The following is a 19,739-nucleotide window of genomic DNA, read 5'->3' as shown; positions in this document are numbered from 1 at the left end:
AAAATATTGGCTCATGTGATTTGAAAGTCTTTTAGTTTTCATTTTATTAAAATTTAAAAAACGTCCCAACTTTTCCGGAATTCGGGTTGTAGATTTTTATTTATAATTTATTTACTTTTTGCCTGTGAATAATTTAAAAAAGTTTTAAAGCACACAGCAGTTGTATGACTGTGTGATTTATGTTGTTTAACTAAAACGAAAATGATCAACTAAATTATATGTAGTCTGTATTTTAGCTAATTGCCATGCTTCCTTGTCAGATTTTTCTATACTACCTCCCATTAAAACAGATGCAGCATAATTCGATAGCGAGAAGTGCTATCAGATTTTGCTTCCAGCATGATATTAATAAGGTGTGAGGCTTTATTAACACCTACACCTACTGCAACCATAAACCTACCCATATAGAAGAAAAAATACAGTGTTGATAGCATAATTTGATAGGTAGCATTAGGCTATTTGTCAGAACACCTGGCCTAAGTTTAATAATGAGAAGCGCACTTGAGGAAAATTAATACATTGTTGGCTTATAAACACTACCTATACTGCTGTAGAAGTAGTTGCATCATTTTCTATAAACAAATTGCATAATACTGCATTCAGTTTGCCCCGCCTGTGATTGGTTGTTCTTTCTTTTATTTCCCCTTCCCTCTCGACTTTCAGACGATCTGATCTGTTGACTTAACAGGAAAACAAGCAAAGGCATTCGCGAGGAGGGCATACATGTTTTCTCGCGTGTCGTTCTCAGGACATCTGTAACCAGGAAGTACGTCTCTGTTGGTGCTCGATCACTTGTGCGTACTATATGCGTCCTTTAAAACCAGGACTGTAAGACTGTAAGTACATGCGAAACGGATCAAGTCATGACTGACGTCGGTGCTCGGTGGACATGGTCATGTTGAGGCATTGCGTGGATGTCCTGCTGATGTGACATGGTAAGTGCGTTTGTTTTTATTTAGATGATGGAGTAAAGTAGATCGCGAGACGTGACAACAAAGTTGAACGTGCTCCTAAAAATAATACTTCCGCTTGTAAACTATAGGAATGAATGTGTGCAAGCTGTGCGTGTGACAGGGTTCCAGTCCACGGTTACTGTTTGATGGGATTTAAATATCCTGTATTGTTGAGGGGTCGTCTTCTGCTGTCAGCATAACATATTCATTCAGCAATATATTCACTATAGCATATATTTCAGCGAGATGCACAGGCTACATTTATTTTAATCTGTGCTGAACTTGACCTGTCGACATGAATCAGATCGTCTGCGCAGTCTGTTAACTTTAACCCAGTGCCCCTTCACTGCTATTTTATCTTCATTCTTATGTGATATGCTTTCACGTATCTGTTCAATAAAATGATTAAAAACGCTGGCAGTCGGTCATTATCACTAATATTATCCTTTAATATTAACCTGTGATTAAATTTACTCACCCTCATCTCAAGCAACCTCTAAGGTATTTTGAGATTTTTTTTTCTCCATTCAGTGGAAGTGCGCCAATGTTTAGTTCCCAGCATTCTTCAAAATATATCTCTGTGTGTGAGAGAAAAAGAGTGAGTGAGTGTGTGTTACACTGAAGAAAGCCAGGATTGTTATAGCATGTGAGTAAATTTTTTTTTTTTTTGACTATACCCTTTAAGTTATTTCCGATTCAGACCTTTGTGTCTCATGTGGTTAACTGATTTTCCACCCAAAAAATTGTTTTAGAGACTTGTTAGCTGTTGCTGACCAAAGCTTTTTATGTTTATCATAAAATGAATGCTGAAGTCTTGGCCATGCACATTTCTGTCTGTAACAGCGTTGAGATGAGATCTCTTCTTTGCATTTGTATGAAAAGTGAGAGAGAATGCAGACTGACCCCACCATGCTCAGTTATACAGAATGACCTGGATGAACGGTCACTATTCAGAAATATTTGACTGAATGCCTTGACCAAACCGAACTAGTTTTTGAGAGCGCTGTGCATTGATATGGAGTAACTTGCGAGTCAAGCTAAATCGGAAAAAAATGAAAAGAAAACCTTCAAGCTTTGCGTGTCACAGAAAAGCACACAGAACGAAAGCCGAACAATGTGTGCAGATGCTTAGTTAACATATTAATTGTAATAGCAGCTTGAAATGTTAATTCCAACATAAACAGCTACTGAGCTGTTAATGAATTTACTCTCTGCCTGAACGTTGTGTTTTAGAAAAGAATGTCAGGATGTATAACTGTTTGGTTTTGGCAAAAACACGGGTGTACTGTGTTTTATTTTACTCACAGAATAAGAATAAATCTATAAAGAAGAAATGTTTTTGCTAGATGTCTTACTGACATAGTATCCAGGGTGTTGGGACAAAAACATGCCTATTACGGCTGGCCTGTGAAATGATAGACTGCTGCATTACTTTTAGAATGGCTCATATTGAATCTGATTTATTTTTTGTGTGTTTTTGCAGCATCGCAATTATAACCAATCAATCATTATAACCAATCACACACATTTATGTTAAGCCTATGGATTGCAAAGTCCAGTCACAAGCGTTTAGATTAGGCACTGCTGAAAATGCCAGAGTTTGGTTTAGTGTGTCTGCCTCAGGAAACCTTTGCAAATTGGAGATCCGTTTCAAAGAAACAAGTGAATGAATAAATAAAAAAATTATTACCACCGGAAATTGATTCCTGGAGGCAAATAATAAAAAAAAGTTGGTCTCTGACCCTGACCTTTGTGTGTGTTATTCAACATTATTTCTTGTGAAACCTGCATCACAAGCAGACAAAAAAAAAAATCAATATTTGCTGTAGTTTGTTTAATTTAGTCTAAATATCCGACAAATGCTTTGTGCGGTTTGTACTAAGGGCCTGTTTGTAGCGTGCTGACCTTGTTGCAGTTATACTGTAGCTAAATATGCTTTTGCTCAAATGAAGCTCTCTGTTGTTTGGACGTTCTGTAGAATTCCTTTTTCCGTAAGGAAATATATCATTACTGAAATCCCCTTTCAAATGAAATAAACTATGGTAGCCTGGAGCTAAATACACTTAATAAATGAGTCACATTTATTTTATATATACTATGATAATAATGATACACAATATACACAACATGATGTCAAAGAACCAGGAAGACACACCAAGGAAACTATCTTTCTTTTGGGAGATTAAGTGTCCTGCATTCTCAGAACATTAATGATATTGAGAGAAGAAAAAATATTGAGAGATGTAATTGCGTTTTCAAATATTCAGTAAGACTTTACACTTGTGCATTGTATTTAGACTGAAATGCACAGGCTCAGTTTTCCATGTTAATCTGTTATCTAGTATAGTATAATTTTTGCATACTGAGTTGTGAATGGTTTTGTCATCCTTGCATGTATTCAAATGTTTGTAGGTGCTTTTACATTTCACAGTGACTATGTGTTGACTCTTGTGTGCAGTCGACTGAAATGAATACATACTGAATTTCATGAGAATGACAAAGCTCTTCTGATGCTTTATTTTATCTACATAAAATCAAACACTTGAGCTTAAAGCAATATTTCACTAGACATAAATCTGACCCCAGTCCAGACCATCAACTAAATTCTTGTGAAGCGAAAAGCTGTGTTTCTAAAACAGCTAACATTTCTCGCTCTCTCTCTCTCTGTTTTTTTTTTTTTTTTTTTTTTACTTTAAACTGTTTACATATTAATGCATGTTGTGCTAAATTTCTACAAATCTGTTCAGATAAAGAAACAAACCCATCTAAATTTTGGATGGGCTGAAGGTATACATTTTCAGCAAATGTTCTTTTTTGCGTGAACTTTTAAGACTTAAACGCTTATTCTGTCTTACAAGCACTGGTATTTCTTTAAGGAAATCCTTTGATCATGCCAACTGTAACCGCTTGCATTGCGATCTGTAAACCCACGCTTCTAAATTAATCTTGTTACCCACTATATTTATTTTAAAATCTTTTATATATCCCTCCATGGCATATTTAAGTCCCACTTGAATGGTGGTCCTTCTGTGTCCAAAAGTGATCAAAAACATCTTGGGACAAGATTTTTACACTTACAGCTGTCATTTTAAGACAGCCAGCAACTCAGTTAATTAGACAAAGCAGTGATGCGCTTATAAACACAACTTTAAGTAAGGGATTATCCCACTTATTACATGCCTACTTGCCACTTAAGTAAATTAGACACAAAATATTGATTTGAGTTGAAATATCTGAACGCAAAGCTTCCATGAAGACAGCAGTTGTGACTAAGCGGCATGTTCAAACTTAACTAGGAAACGGTGCAGTCAAACCAATTATTAAACAACATTTCACCACATAAATAATTATGTCGATAAAATATATTTATATAAAACTAAATCTAACCAGTATGTTATCTTATAATTAACAGTGTACAAATTGTCAGCAATACCGTTACAAAACTCCTAAATTGAATAAAATGGGTAATGATATCCACTTAACTTTATATTTGAAATGCATTTTAACATTTACTGCCTTAATTGCAACTTGCTAGGTTATATTTTTGCTTACACATGGTTAAAACATGTTTACTGTATAGTGGTAATCATGGAAACCTAAGTCAATTTAGTAAAACCACCATGGTTCATTTTCACATGGGACTGCAAGTGACAGGTAGTTGCATGCATAAAATGTAAACTTTTTATTCTGATAGTATGATTTATATTAACATTACATAATAGAACATGATCAATATGAACTTTTAATGTTCATTTTAAATAAATGCATTTGCACAAACAATATAGGCTACAATTACAATTTGTTTATTGTGAAATAACTCAAACATATAAAAACATTCCCAAAAGTATCAATGGTTTCTTATGAAACTTTTGGGAAGTGCAGCCCAGAAGTGAGTGAATGCTCTTAGAGATCGATTAGTTTTGTCTTGCAGCCTTTGCGTGTGTTAAGATGAGCAGGAAACTAGTTCTTTCCCACACAATTTTTCACTAACATAGATTAATCATCCAATCCAAAACATTTTGTACACATTTATTTATTTATTTTTGTTAAATAAACAAAATCACTGGTAAAAACAAACAAACAAAAAAACACCTTACTATCGATACTTTTGATACTCGCATCAGTATCGATATATCAATATTTCAGGATCAATACGCCCATCCCTGGCCCATGAGCCTTTGTTTTCAGCTTTTATTTACTTTTTTTTTTCTTTTTTAACCCAGCTCTGTGGAATACTTGATTCTGATTGGTCAGTTGCGACATTCCAAGGTATGTAATATTATCACTTCTCAACAGCCGTTAAAAACTGATAACACAGGCTCATCTGGGGTAACTGAACTTGTTGCTATTCTCTTGGTTCACATTTACAACTGTTTGTTTGCTGTGTAAAACCTTCGGCCGATTTTAGCATTGGTCTGAAAACAGCAGACCGGCTTATTGGAAAACAACATTCATTCTCTGCCAGCAGGCGGCGCTTTAGGAGCGGCAGAAATAGAGGTTTCCTCAGTAACGGCTGTAATTAAAGCAGTGCTGCGCTCACAAATGCTACTTTATTAGATATTGGGTGAATTCCAAACGGCTTAATTTGAATGGCTTAATTTAGGGATGTTGCTAACGTAAGTGTCAGAAGTTCCAGAAGTCCGTTAGCAAAGGGAACATGTGATGGTCACTTCACAGAAGGGGGTCTTGTTTGTGTGATCTTTGGTTAGTAGATCTTGCGATGCTTTTTAAAAGTAGAGATTGAATTCAACTTCACATACAAACGTAAGTAGAATAGTCTTATTAAATGTCGTTATTTTAATGCAATACAAATAGTAATAATAATAAATATTTATTTGCAATAACTGATGGAGTGCTGAATGTAGGGCTGTTAAAATTGCTCAAAAATGACGTTCGAATATTCCCTCTAAAAAATACACGAATATTCGAACTATTCGAACATCTGGTTGCGCAATGGCGCAATGTTGTCAATGACGCGCATTATGTCAATAACAGGACAAAATAATACAAAGAGACATAACTACTTGTATAGATAGTCTATTTAAGTTTAAACATATATGACAACGTATTACCTACACAAAAACAAGGAAATCAACTAATGGCCAAGACTGCAGACCTCAAGCTCTCTCACCCTCACGTTCTCTGCGCATAATGGTTTAAATGAACAAAAAAATTTTGTGCAAGCAATTTAAGGTCGCAACTGTTGTCCCAAATATAGTAGGCTTCATTCAGTGATTGAAACAAATATTGTTAATATTAATTGAAGTTTTACAGCATATAGAACTGACATTGAATGCTCCGAGCAAGCTGTGCTGTGGTAAACATGGAACTTTTCCTTGACATGAAACGATAAATAATCAAACCTCGGATCCATTGCTTGACAGAACTCCCCGAAGCGTGCCCCATCCGCGATACTGATCGGTCTCATGTCCTTACAAATGAACGAAATTATTTTATCCGTTATGGCCTCTTGTTGTGTTGCAGACAAAGAGCTTGTGGCGATGCAAAGTAACGTTAAGTGTCAAGACGTGACTGTTTAGCTGGAGTTCCACACATTATGCCATGCTCATTTGGGTGCACATTTTTGAGATGTGACCTCATGTTGCTAGTGGTCGAATGGTATGCTAACTGTATCTTAAATAGCTTGCATAAAACTTTATCTCGCGGGTCAACAATTTTACCTCACTTTCTCTACTGCGGTCGAGTTGGGCTCTTCACTTGCTGGCATCTTCCATGAAGACGCGTCAACTTTCAGCAGTGATGCTGTGCCAGACAGTGACTCCTGTGACCTGTCCCTGAACCCTCAAGCGCGCCCACTCGCAAAGCAGACAGCCACGCCTCCACTACCGCAGGCGTTTTTTTCCACATTTTTTTTTATATTCGAATATTAATTTTCACCTTCGAAATTTGTTTTTTTTTAACTATTCGAATACATATTCGAATTGAGAATATTCGTTGACAGCCCTAGCTGAATGCTGCACGCACCACGCAGTGTAGTCAAGGTAACATTTGGTAAGTGATTCCCTTGAGTTGAGTTCTGAACGCTTATACAAGAAAGTAATTCCATGCACCCTTCAAAGAAAGAACACACTTCAAGGGCTCTGCTATTTGTGGGCATGGCCATTTGTAATCTTTAAAGGTCTGTCTTCCAGTCCATTTGTGTCCAACTATTTTTAGCTGTACAAAACAGGTCATTTTGCTGCTTGATATAGCAAATTGGTGTGTCTTACCTTTTTGTTTTAATGTATTATCTTAATTATGAACAAACAGTTCTCTTACGAGAGCTCTCTCGTACTGCGTCTTAGCTAAGACGCTATGGGAAAAGTCTCTTTTCACGAAATACTGAAGCAAAAAATTATCCTTAATTTTGTATTTTTGTAAAGCGCATTTGCAGCAGTACACAGCCATAGGCGAGACGGCTCGTTCGCTCATTGGCTTGTTCTGCGGCAACTGCACAGCCTATCGAGCGCGGGCTGATGCAACATCGGACCAATAAGGGCGCTTCGCGCCCTTCTTGCTACTTCCCGCCGAAACGGGTGTGGCCCAACCTATAAAAGGAGCTTGAAAAGGCTGACTCACCTGATTTATTTCACCGCCGAAGCGAACCAGAGTGAATCGTGCACACGGCAGAGAACGCAGTACTCGTTCGCTCTTCTAGAGAGAACCGAGGTTACGTTTAGTAACCGAGTACGTTCTCTTACGAGAGCTCTCTCGTACTGCGTCTTAGCTAAGACGCTACGGGAACCCAATGCAAAACGCCGTGCGCGCAGGGATCACACACCAATAAACCTGAAGCAACGCCCAGGATTTACAGTGCACAGTCACCTGAGGGACTCACAGAGAGTCCAGGACAGAAAAGGGGGAAAGCCCTCCGTCCCATATCTAGCAGCATCCGTAGATGCGGCAATATGACATCACACAGCCGAGGCAAGCCTGACCAATGTGGCAATGCGGGTCTTATGCAATACTGCCCATATAACAGTCGGCAGCGCATAGCACTCATGAACTCAGAATTCCCCTCAGGGCCCTGATTCGACTATACCGACAGCAGCCTTGCTTGCAAGGCGGGAACCTCCAGGTTATAGAACCTGATAAATGTAGACGGCGAGGCCCAACCTGCCGCCATACATATATCCTGCAAGGAGATCCCAGTAGACCACGCCCACGACGAGGCGACGCCTCTTGTGGAGTGTGCTCTGACGCCCAACGGGCACTGATGGCCCCTAGAAGCATAAGCTAACGCTATGGCGTCAACTATCCATCTGGATAGAGTCTGTCTCGAAACAGCCATTCCCTTGGAACGTCCACCGAACGAGACAACCAGCTGCTCCGTCTGCCGAAAGTCGCTGAAGTGCACAAAAAGCATTTTGGGTTTTCATAGACAGGAAAGGACACATCAACCAGATGAAGGCTGGATTACACTACATGACTTCCCAGATTTTTTACAGCCTGGATGAGTTGACACTAGTATCTGAAAGTCAGAGCCAGTCTGCCGATCTGAGTTGACAGATTTAAAAGAAAATCACTTAGACTCAGGTTTTTTTTTTCAAGCATCAGATTTTGATTCCATCCAATTTGCAGGATATCAGGCACACTTGATATTTTTTAGAACACAAATTATTAGTTATATGTCACATGTTTTTAAGTTAGTTGTGTTCAGAGTGAATTTTAGTCACTTAGTAGTGTATGATTCTCAGTAATGTTGTGTATGATGTCCACTCAACAAACGAATGATAGTGTTTTCATGTCTGTTCAGTTTTAATAAGCTGTGTTTCAGACAGAGTGTGTATGCCTTCATTTTGCTAGGCATGGCAAATGTTTTTATATATGCATGTTTTAATTATAACTGTGAAGCAACCATTGCTATTAAATGTGCTATATAAATAAATAAAAGTTGAAGTTAAGTTCAAATTCCATTGTATTTTGGTGGCTTGATTTTGTAAACAACTTCAAAAACATTGCAAAAAAATAAAATGTTTTGCAGAATGTTTTGGTCAATTTAGTCAGCTTTTTCATTGAACCAGAAAGAAACTTTGAGAAGAAGGATAATGGAACGGTCTCCATGCAATAGTAAGGCTTTCCTCTTTGTACACATATCCTTAAGTACAATTTTGCCTGTTTTATCGGTGTCCCCTTCAAAACTTGCTCGTGAGAAATGTTATGTTTATTGTCCCCCCCAACATTTAGATGAGATTTTCGCCCCTGCATAGCCTACTTGATTAACTTAAAGATATATGCATAGGAGAACTTCTAGATGTGCAAATTAATAGTCCTGGACCTATGAAGTCCACTGATGTAAATGAGGTGTGCTTGTAATTGTACATCACATTAAATACCTCTATCTATCTATCTATCTATCTATCTATCTATCTATCTATCTATCTATCTATCTATCTAGGGTTATGACATAATAAATAATAACAAATGTTATTTAAAATGATAAAAATTAAATAAGAAATTATTAAAAGTAAAAAAAAAAAACGAAATAGCCTCAGACTTGTGTACCCCCTCATGTTTATAATTTGATTATTACATATAATTAATTTAAATATATATATTTTCTTCTCAACCTCATAGTTGAAAGGTAATGTGCACAACCTCAGAAAATACTGGATTTCAGCACAAAATCTAATTTGATCCACATTCAGCTTAAGTGTGAATGTATCATGTCACATAAGAATGTTTTGAGCTGAAAATGTATCTTATAGATTTTATGGTATTATATCAACAGAAATATAGCATTCTGATTTTTTTTGTTTTTTGTGGCTTATTGATACATTTCTTATAATTTGTATTCAAATCAACAAATGTAATCTTTTATGACAACAATTGGCATGCTGTCAATGCACTGTGTCTGACATTTTTCAGTGACGTACTGTAGTTAGACGATGGATCAATAGGGCATTAGCAAATGAAAAATGCATTTACACAGCTCAGGACAAGACATGCTCACATCCCAGCTTCATGTGTTTACTTAATGTTAGTTAAGCACAGAAATTTGTTGATCTGGAAGTTGAACACAGATTAGCTAATAACTACATGTTGAACAGGTGTGTGTGTGTGTCTAAAAAAATAAAAAAAATATTTAAATATATAATTTTTTTTCTACCTTCTATCTTTTTTCTATAAAAAAATTCTGATTGTTCCAAAATTGAATTTCACAGTACAAATCCTAAACAAGCAAGTCCAGGTGGTAGTGGGTCCTCTGTACTGTTAATCAGAAGAGAAAGTGGCCAGTGAAAGGCTAGAGGCATTGCTAATGCACAGATTGAGTGGATACGAGGCAGGGTAACTGAAGCACTTGAGAGCTTCCTCTTGATTCTGACAAACCTGTGCTTGGATTGTACGAAGGCAAACTAAAAAAAATTAAGAAAATAGCACATTTCTTAACCAGCAGGTTATTGCTCTTTGGACCCAGAGAGTGAACTCAGACTGATCCTTACAAAGTTCTTCAGCATAAACTGTTAGCATTAAGGTTTAAGGATCAATTCCATAAACACTTTAATCTACAAATAGGCCACTATTGTTTGATGGACTTGTACCGTATGTGGAAGCAAATATTTGTGTGGTTTAATTGAAAACAAACCATGAGGAGTCAAAACTGAATGAATAGCAGTAAATGATAAGATATCAGTGAGATGATAGTGAAGGATTAATAAATACAGTTTTACAGATGATCATTAGAGTGACTGAGAATGCTGTTATTATATTTACTCACCCTCATTTCTTTATAAACCTGCATGCAACACAAAAGTAGAAGTTTAGAAAAATGTTGAAGCCTTTTTTGTTGTTGTTATTTTTTTTTTTAGAAAATTAGGAAAAGTATATATTGCATATATTTTAGGAAAGGTAAAGTAACTTGTGCAATACATTGCAATTGCAAGTATTCTGAAGCTGTACAACAGCTTTGAGTGATGAACTATGTGACATTTAAAACATAATCCATTCTTTTATTTCTCAGTTTCAGTTGATTTTCATTTTTGAGAGAAATGTCCCTTTAAAATATTTTTTTAGATGGGAAATTATTTTAGAAATGTTATTGATTAAACATAACAGGTTGCCAGATGTTATTTAATTTGATCAACAGTCTAATAAAACTGAATATTGCAATTTTAAATAACTGTTATCTATTTTAAAATGAAATTTATTCCTGTGATCAAAGCTGTATTTTCAGCATCATTACTCCAGTCTTCAGTGTCACATGATCTTCAGAAATCATTCGAATAGGCTGATTTACTGCTCAAGAAACAACAATTAAATATTTATTGATTACACACAAGTTTTTACTTCATTAAAATTTAATTCATAATTATTAAAATTACATTAAAATAAATCAGCTATTTGTAAAAATGTATATTTTATAAATTACATTACATACATTACATTTTATACATTATGCATTATACAAAACATAGTTTATACGGTATGATAAAATAGAAGAAGAAGAATTGAATTTTGTTGTTGGACACCAATTCTGTTCACTTAAAGTGGTTTTCCCTCATGCACGCCACAGAGAATAAAAAAGGAACCTTAATCCAACAGTGAATAACTATAGACTATAATGCTGCACACACTTCAGTATTATGGCTTAGAGTGGTGTCAGGTGGATACCATGGCAACATATAATGTCAGCTTTGTTTTTCATTGCTGTATGTGTATGCGCTGTGTTCTTTCAAAAGCTTATTGAGGATAAAGGTCTTGCCCTGGAGTACACACTCTTTCTGTGTTACACAGATCATGCAAAGGGTATGTTTCCTAAACTCTGAACCTGCTCTGCTGTCGTTTACCTTCACAGCCAAGACTGACTCAGTCTGCTCACAACTAACTGTGTAATGGATATGTGATAACTGATACTTGTTTTATTCACTGTGATTTTATTATTGATGCGTTCAGACAGGTTAGTTGCAAAGGTGGTTTAGATATTGTCATTTGTGTGTAGTGGTTGACCGATATTGTTTTTTTGACAGCCAATGACCGATATCTTGGAAAGAAGGGGGGCCGATAGCCGATATAAAGCCGATATATGTGTGTGTGTGTGTGTGTGTGTGTGTGTGTGTGTATAAGTTTTTTATTATTCATATTTAAGACATTTTTAATCACTTGACAATGGATTAAAAAATAAATGTGTGTAAAATAAACATAAATAAATAATGCTGTAGCTTAGTGACTGCAGCCTAATTTTGGATGCTCAGCAGTTTTTGATTATGATTTTTTTTTATTGTTTTTTTAAGTAATCTCTATTCGAATACATTATTTGTTGAAACAGCAAACAAACAAATGGGTGGTAATGAGAAGATATGAATGATAGTGACGTGTCTTTTGTTGCAGTGCTTACTTCAGCTCAGGATGAGTAAAGAAATGGAGGAGCTTTCTCCCTTTGTCTATTCGGGACACAGCGATGAGTCTGAGGGAGAAACAGAGGAGGATGACGAGCCCAAAATCTGTCAAGTATGTGGAGACAAAGCCACAGGATACCACTTTAATGCCATGACCTGTGAGGGCTGCAAGGGCTTCTTCAGGTGAGTGAACAGATGTCCTTCCTCCATAATATGTTTGATTGTGTTCCATGAAACAAAGTCATACAGCTTTGGAAATGATGACAGAATCATAATCTCTTAAATAGTTGACCCAACTATCCCAGTACATTACAATATCGATTCTTTATAAGCATTTAATAAAGAATGTTGGAACAAAACAACAGATATCAAGGATATGTTTGTTAAAGAGTTTTTATTGTTCTGATTTACATAATTTCTTTTTTTTTAAAGCAACCTGTGAAAAAAAAATATATATATTACATCACACAATAGCATATGAATTTGTGAACAACCTACGCACTTTTTTCAGAAAACAATATCAGCCGTCGGGGACACGGCTGTTCTTTTGGATCGTTATATTCATATATAGCCAGATATTATAATTCATAGGCAACAGGGTCTACTTTTAAAATGCTCTTTAAAACACCTACTTGTAAGTTCTGAAGAAGATCATAATGGTTTGTAAAGACACGAGGGTGAGTGAATGATGACTTAAGAGTTTTCATTTAAGGATGAATTAACACTTGCGACAAAAAACATTTAAATATCACTGATAGTAACAAAAATGCCTCAGATTTTTTAAAATGAGGGATCCAAAAATACCCTTGTAGTGCATCCCTTTGATTGTATGTTATCTAACATTTAATCTATTTTATTCTGTTCTATGCTATTTTATCATGCTGTTGGGTTTAGTATGAGCTTAGTGTGTCTGCAGTCTCAATAATGACCTCTTGCTTTCATAATTGTGCTGTATTTGCTTTTCTGACAAGCAAATTATTCAGATGTAACAGAACTAGCAGAGCATTTACGTGATGTTGCATTGATGAGTTGATTAAAAATATATACATACTGAGAATTTGTGTTTCAATTTAATGGAAACCTTTAATTAATAGACTTGAACAGAATGCTGTGTATTTTATGGTTAGAAAAAAAATGATTTCTCCTGGAAATCAGGGCCAGCAGGCAAATGATGCGGTTTAATTAAGTTAACATCTGACACTGGTTGACAGTTGTGCTCGTGTCTTGTGTCTTATTTGTTCTGCAGTCAGTGAGATTGACTCTAGCATGTGGCTTTGTGTTTGTTTGTAAGGCGTTCCATGAAGCGCCTCGCACAGCTCTGCTGCCCGTTTCAGAACACCTGTGTCATCACCAAGACCAACAGGAGACAGTGCCAGTCCTGCCGACTCCAGAAATGCCTCTCAATCGGCATGAGGAGGGAATGTAAGTGTGACTGAGTCTTACTTTCCATGTTCCCCAATCTCTAAGTAAACTGCTTTCACACAGAGACACAAATGTTTGATTAATGGTTATGTTTATTAGTCTAATAATCGTAATCAGAATTGTAAGAATCTGAAAGTCTCCAGGTCAAAATGATTGGCCCTCTTATGTCAATAGTCGATAGTGTATCCTTTTTGCTTGATAATGGCCTTTAGTTGTTTGTGGTAGACCTTAGCAGTTTTTAAATAATTGTTTTATTCCAGTCAAATTGAAAGAAGTAAGGCTTTCTCTTTCTTTATACTGTGATAAAAATCCCTTGCTCTGTTAAACATCACTTGGGAAATTTCTATATATATTTTGTCTTCAACTGTATTCGATTGATCAAGTGACATTACAGACAATTTCTAAAGTTTGCGTTACATAATTGGAATCAGTGATGCGCGGGTTGATCCGAAATGAGCGGGTGCCTGCGGTCACCCACGGTCACCCGCGGTTACAAGTCATCCAAAAATATTTTGAATGATATTCGGGTCGCGGTCAGTCAGGTCGTTTGAAATAAAGATGCAAGATAAAACCTTTGTAATTTATATAGACACAATTGAGAAAATACATAGGCCTACACTTTTTACCAATAGTTCAGAGGAGAGAAATAAAAGCGTTAGCCGTCAATCAAACTGTTGACTCTTGCACGAACGCCTCCTCAACAATCTCAAATTGGAGAGCGCGCGCACTGTTAGGTCAGGTTAAGCACTGGCCACGAAAAAGAGAAGATGCACTTTTGGTTAATGCTCTTGGTTAAGACCTGTAGATGGCGAAGCAGAGAGAGCTTTTTGCATTTTATGCAAAAACAGTTTTTCTGTGGGACATGGTGGAGAATACGACGTGAAGCGACATGGTGCATGTGAGTAACACAGAAAAAAAGCGCATTATCAAGAAACATGCAAATCAGTGAACCAAATGACCCACAGGCTGACAAAGTTTGGGCAGCAGAACTGACGAGCATTTATCATGCTGTACATCACACACATTCATATCGCTCTACCGAATTTTTCCAGATTCTGAAATTACTAAGAAAAAAAGCTGTAGAAACTTTGGGTGATATTTTGGGTCAGGTAGTGTCTTAATCTTTTAGTCAGTGGGTTTAAAAAGAAATATAGGCAATATTTCACAGAAAGCTTGAAATGTCTACTTTTAAATGAAAATATTAATTTCAAAATAAATAGGCTACTCTCTGATGATGTAATCCATATGAAATGTGCATTTCTCTCTGGCGTTCACGGCGAGTCTGCATCGTCAACTTCATCTTTGCAGCGACACAGAAAAAAACAGTTTATTACTAAACAATTAAATGAGTCCTTCCTAATTTAGACACATTCATATTCATTACCGGTTCTTTGTGGCAAGCTTTATGTGTGCAGTCATAACGCTTATCCTGTAGGCTATAGCCTATTTAAGTAATTAAATTAATATAAAGGGGCGATGCATTTACTACTTTTAAAAAATGCGGGTCGGGTACAATATTTTCTTTTTCTTTTTTTGCGGTCCGAGTTGCAGGCGGGTTAGTTGAAAACGTCGGTCGGGTGTGGGTTGTTTATACATTGACCCGCGCATCACTGATAGGAATCGATTACGTTTAAAAATATATTCAAATAGAAAGCACTTATTGTAATAATATTTCACAATATTACTTCAAAAAAATTCTATAGTGTAGGCTTCCCTTTGGTTGTTTTCATCAGTGATCATGTCGGATGAGGCCGTGGAGAAGCGGAGGATGCAGATCAGGAGGAAGAAGATGCAGGAAGAGCCTGTAACGCTCTCCCCTCAACAGGAAGCTGTCATACAGGAGCTGCTCACCGCTCATCAAAAGACCTTCGACATGACTTGTGCCCACTTCATTCAGTTCCGGGTAACATACTTACTGTACCTGATACTGATCGTCTGTTAAAGATTTAGACAAATACTGTATATATCTACTGAGCTATGTTTTAAAGCACTGTCTTTATTAGAGGTTTCATGTCCGCAGCCTTTAGACCGTGATCAGAAGTCCAAGTCTCGGTGCGCTGGAGAGCCAAACAGCAGCAGGTTCACTTACACAACCATGCATGAAGATGCAATGCAGCAGACCATCACCTTTGTCTCCCCCTCATTCCCTTACTTCAGCATTCACAGTCCTGAAACTACAGAGAAGAAGCAGCATAAAAGTGCCATCTTCACCTCTCTGCCACATTTTACAGACCTCACCACATACATGATCAAGAATGTAATCAACTTCGGCAAGACGCTTACTATGTTCAGGTGAATACTGGCCCTCGTACAGTGCATCTGATATAAAGATTCATCACTGGTGCTCACGAGTGATCAGACAAGTCATGTTTACACCTTTTTTGCTCATGTTGTTTCAGTCAATGTGTGTTTTGAATGGCAGGGCTCTTATCATAGACGACCAGATCTCGCTGCTGAAAGGCGCCACCTTTGAGATCATTCTGATCCACTTCAACATGTTCTTTAATGAGATGACGGGGATCTGGGAGTGCGGCCCGCTGCAGTACTGCCTGGATGACGCCATGCGAGGTCTCCATTAATCTTATATAGACTGTGCTGTATGATATGTGTAAATTAGAAACCAATATCTATTACAGACTATATGGCAAGCATGCATTTCTACCATCACACTGCACTAGGGTCAGACGACTTCTTCCTTATCAGTGGTTCCCATGTTTTTGTGTACCTGGGAATAAGTGGTTAGCTATTCTGGAGTCTTGTTATTAGGTATATAGGTAGATTTTTGTAATGCACATTGGTATTTTATCGTTTATTAATTGCATTCCTCGAACACTGCAAGCACAATACACTGTAATGCTTAAGACGGAAGAATCATATCATTAGAAATGTAAACTTTTAAGTGAAAACATATACTGTTATAAGTAGTATGTTTAAACTAGCATTCAAAGGTTTGGAGTTGGCAAGATTTTTTATGTTATGGAAAGAAATCTCTCATGCTCATCAAGGCTGGATTTATTTGATAAAAAATACAGTAAAAGCAGTAATACTGTTAAATATTATTTCAGTTTAAAATAACTGTTTCTGTTTGTATTACAAGCTTCAATCCATCCTTGATTTGTTTCTTTATATTTGCCAATCAAGGCTAAATTATTATGGTTGCTAGAGAAGTGGCATTTCATTCCATATTGACTAATTACCCTGATTTTCTACAGTCTCTGAGACGCAGCTGTAAAAGCCTTCAATTGAACTGTGAGTTGAATGTCATTACTGTGACAACCAGTGTCATACAGCTGTCACTCACAACAGCTCTTCTGTTTAATGAACATGCGTTGTTTCAAAGCAAACAATGGGACTGCTTTACCATGTCGACGTGAAGCAGTCATAACAAGAAAACGCCACATACATAATCCATGTTAACATGTCAAATGCTTCTAGTCTGAAATCAGTACAAATGTAGAACAAATGGACACATCTGCATTAAAAAAGATCCTCAGTATACAGCACAGAATAAGATACTAAAGACAGATCCAATATGAATATTTGCCACTAATTCTTTCAAGACCAAATTATTTGAGCTATGCACACTGGCTTTAACACTTCTAGTCTGATTTTTCTTTTCTCTTCTCTTTTTTTCTTTTATTTAATATTTTAACTGATACAAATGCTTAATGCTTAAATGAGGATTATTTATGTTATACAGTTAAAATTAAATTTTCAGTTTTTGTTTCTTATATTTTTATTGAAGTTTTTGTGATGTGAGTTTTTTTTTTATTCATTTTATTTTTTAATTTCTCTTTCATTTGGGTTTTAGTTTTAGTAATTTTAGTTAGTTAATCAGTTTTCATTTTAATTAAAGTTACATTTGTTAACAAAATTTTATGATTTTCTTAGTTTTTTTTAGATATTTATTTTTGGTTTTATTTGATTTTTATTTCAGTTTTCATTTTATGAATTTAAGTTTAAACACAATTAAACAAAAATAATTTTCAATTATAATTTTCAAGTTTCCTAATTGCTAATTTTCCATCTAATATTTATGTTTTATTTGATTTCAGCTTTATTTTAATTAACAAAAAAGTTCCTCCTCTTAGAAATGAAACATCAATAAATGAATCTAGGGTGATTTTCCACCTTACAGCATGTGCTACACATGCTTTTGAAGGCATTTTCAAGCAGGCATCCTGCATCCGTTTGTCTCTTTCCTCCTCCACCGGTCAGCTGGTTTCCAGTGTCATCTGCTGGACCCCATGATGAACTTCCATTACACACTGCGCAAGCTGCACCTGTGTGAAGAGGAGTATGTGCTGATGCAGGCCATCTCGCTCTTCTCACCAGGTACTTCAGATGAAGCTCACGTTCACATGAACACACCAGCTGTTTCCCCTCTTACATGTGTGTGTTTCATCCACAGATCGGCCCGGTGTGAAACATCACAGCGTGATCGACCGCAACCAGGAAACACTAGCTCTCACCCTGAAGACCTACATTGAGGCCAAGAGGACCGAGCCAGAGAAACAGTAAGAATGCTTTATTTCTGTCTCATGAGGAGATTGCACATTCATTTGAACCTTCTCCTTCTGCTAGTCTGCTGTTCCCAAAGATCATGGCGTGCCTGACTGAGATGAGGAGCATGAATGAAGAGTACACGAAACAAGTGCTGAAAATCCAGGACATTCAGCCTGAAGTGTCTCCGCTTTTACTGGAAATAATAAGCAAAGACAGCTAAGCCTTCACAGAGCAGATGAACTCCTGAACTCTCTATCACCAGCTGCGTTGACCTTCATCTGAAGACACTAAGGACTGAAATATAGTCAAGACAAGGACTGTGACTACTGATAATGAACTACTGAACTGCAGCACACTGCAGATGTGGAACTCTCATTTTATAAGTGTGTTACTAAATGTAACTGTGTATGAGTTTATCTCACGAGCAATCTTTTTCTGGATCTTTTCATGAAAGAACAATTTCTATGGTTCATAAGCAGATGTAGGATGGCACATAATATCTTTTACATTCACTGAATGAATGAAGCTTGAAAGGTGATGCTGCAAGAGAAAGTTATCATGGCAGCATTAGATCACAAACGTATAAAACGATGATATGATATACGTGCATATAGTCATTTGTGCTAATAGTCTGCCTTGATGAATAGGTTTATTTATTATTCATTTTTAAATGCAAAATAGTCGTATAAGTTAAACGCTTCAAGGTATGTTGTGTTCAGATTATTTAATATCAGTGACGGCGTCATATGTGAGTAGCTATATTTATATGGTAAACGGAGTTATGAACCTCATAAAGATCATGTTCAGGTCTTAATTTACTCTACATATTGAAAAAAACAGAGAGGCTTTTTGTGCATTGTTACATTTCCATAATTATTTTTCATTACAGGAATGAGTATGGGTATGAGTATTTCATGTCAATGAAAAAATAGGCTTTTATGCTAAAGTATGTGATTTGATTTTGGGGATGGATTATGTTCTTGTCAGGTTTTGTGAGATTCACTCTGATATGTGGCTGGGTATCAAAAGAGTTGTGCTAACTGGTCTGTTGTGAATGCTTTACTAGTAAAAAAAAAAGAAAAAAGCTTGCTGTATTTTGCGCAACATATGAATGTCTACAATTCTGAAGATTCAGAAATTGTAGGAGGCTGCAAGAGTTCATCACACAGACACTTTCTTGAGAAGCGATTGCCTTTTAATATTCTACACTCAGCTGTAAGCGTAACCTTTTCACTTACTACAATCATGTTTTAAAGCTAAGTTACTAAACGGACATCAGAAAGCATCTGAAGGTCATTTGGACCTTTTGTGGTTCATTTTGTCATTAAAGCTAAAAAACAATCAATGTGACGATTGTGAGCTAGTGTCATGTGTATGTGACATGACAATGTAGAGCAGGTGTTTAGGGTTCAAACCAGGAGTGCAGTATTTTTGGAAAATATTCTTTAATTATTATAAATATTAATACATATTAGCACAGTATTCAGATATCAGGTGACTCTATAAATGCCTTCATATTAGC

At 36.4% G+C, this 19,739-nt stretch overlaps 2 protein-coding genes across 2 annotated transcripts in view; both read left to right on the top strand.

Annotated features, from left to right (window-relative positions):
- The window catches only part of LOC132152732 (serine/threonine-protein kinase SIK2-like), a 364,451-nt gene that overhangs the window by 242,878 nt on the left and 101,834 nt on the right, over positions 1–19,739 (top strand). The gene's annotated exons all lie outside the window — the stretch shown is intronic.
- On the top strand, positions 654–18,975 carry LOC132152729 (nuclear receptor subfamily 1 group I member 2-like). Its single transcript, XM_059561577.1, has 9 exons — positions 654–935; positions 12,282–12,472; positions 13,581–13,711; positions 15,445–15,614; positions 15,732–16,003; positions 16,134–16,279; positions 17,930–18,046; positions 18,123–18,228; positions 18,296–18,975. The coding sequence occupies exons 1-9, from the start codon at positions 933–935 to the stop codon at positions 18,435–18,437; spliced, it is 1,278 nt and encodes a 425-aa protein (XP_059417560.1). The 5' UTR covers positions 654–932; the 3' UTR covers positions 18,438–18,975.

The sequence above is a fragment of the Carassius carassius genome, chromosome 11 (genome assembly GCF_963082965.1).
Source record: "Carassius carassius chromosome 11, fCarCar2.1, whole genome shotgun sequence".
Taxonomy (NCBI): domain Eukaryota; kingdom Metazoa; phylum Chordata; class Actinopteri; order Cypriniformes; family Cyprinidae; genus Carassius; species Carassius carassius.
Note: the sequence above shows the minus strand (reverse complement) of the source record. Positions and strands in the feature narration are given on the sequence as shown.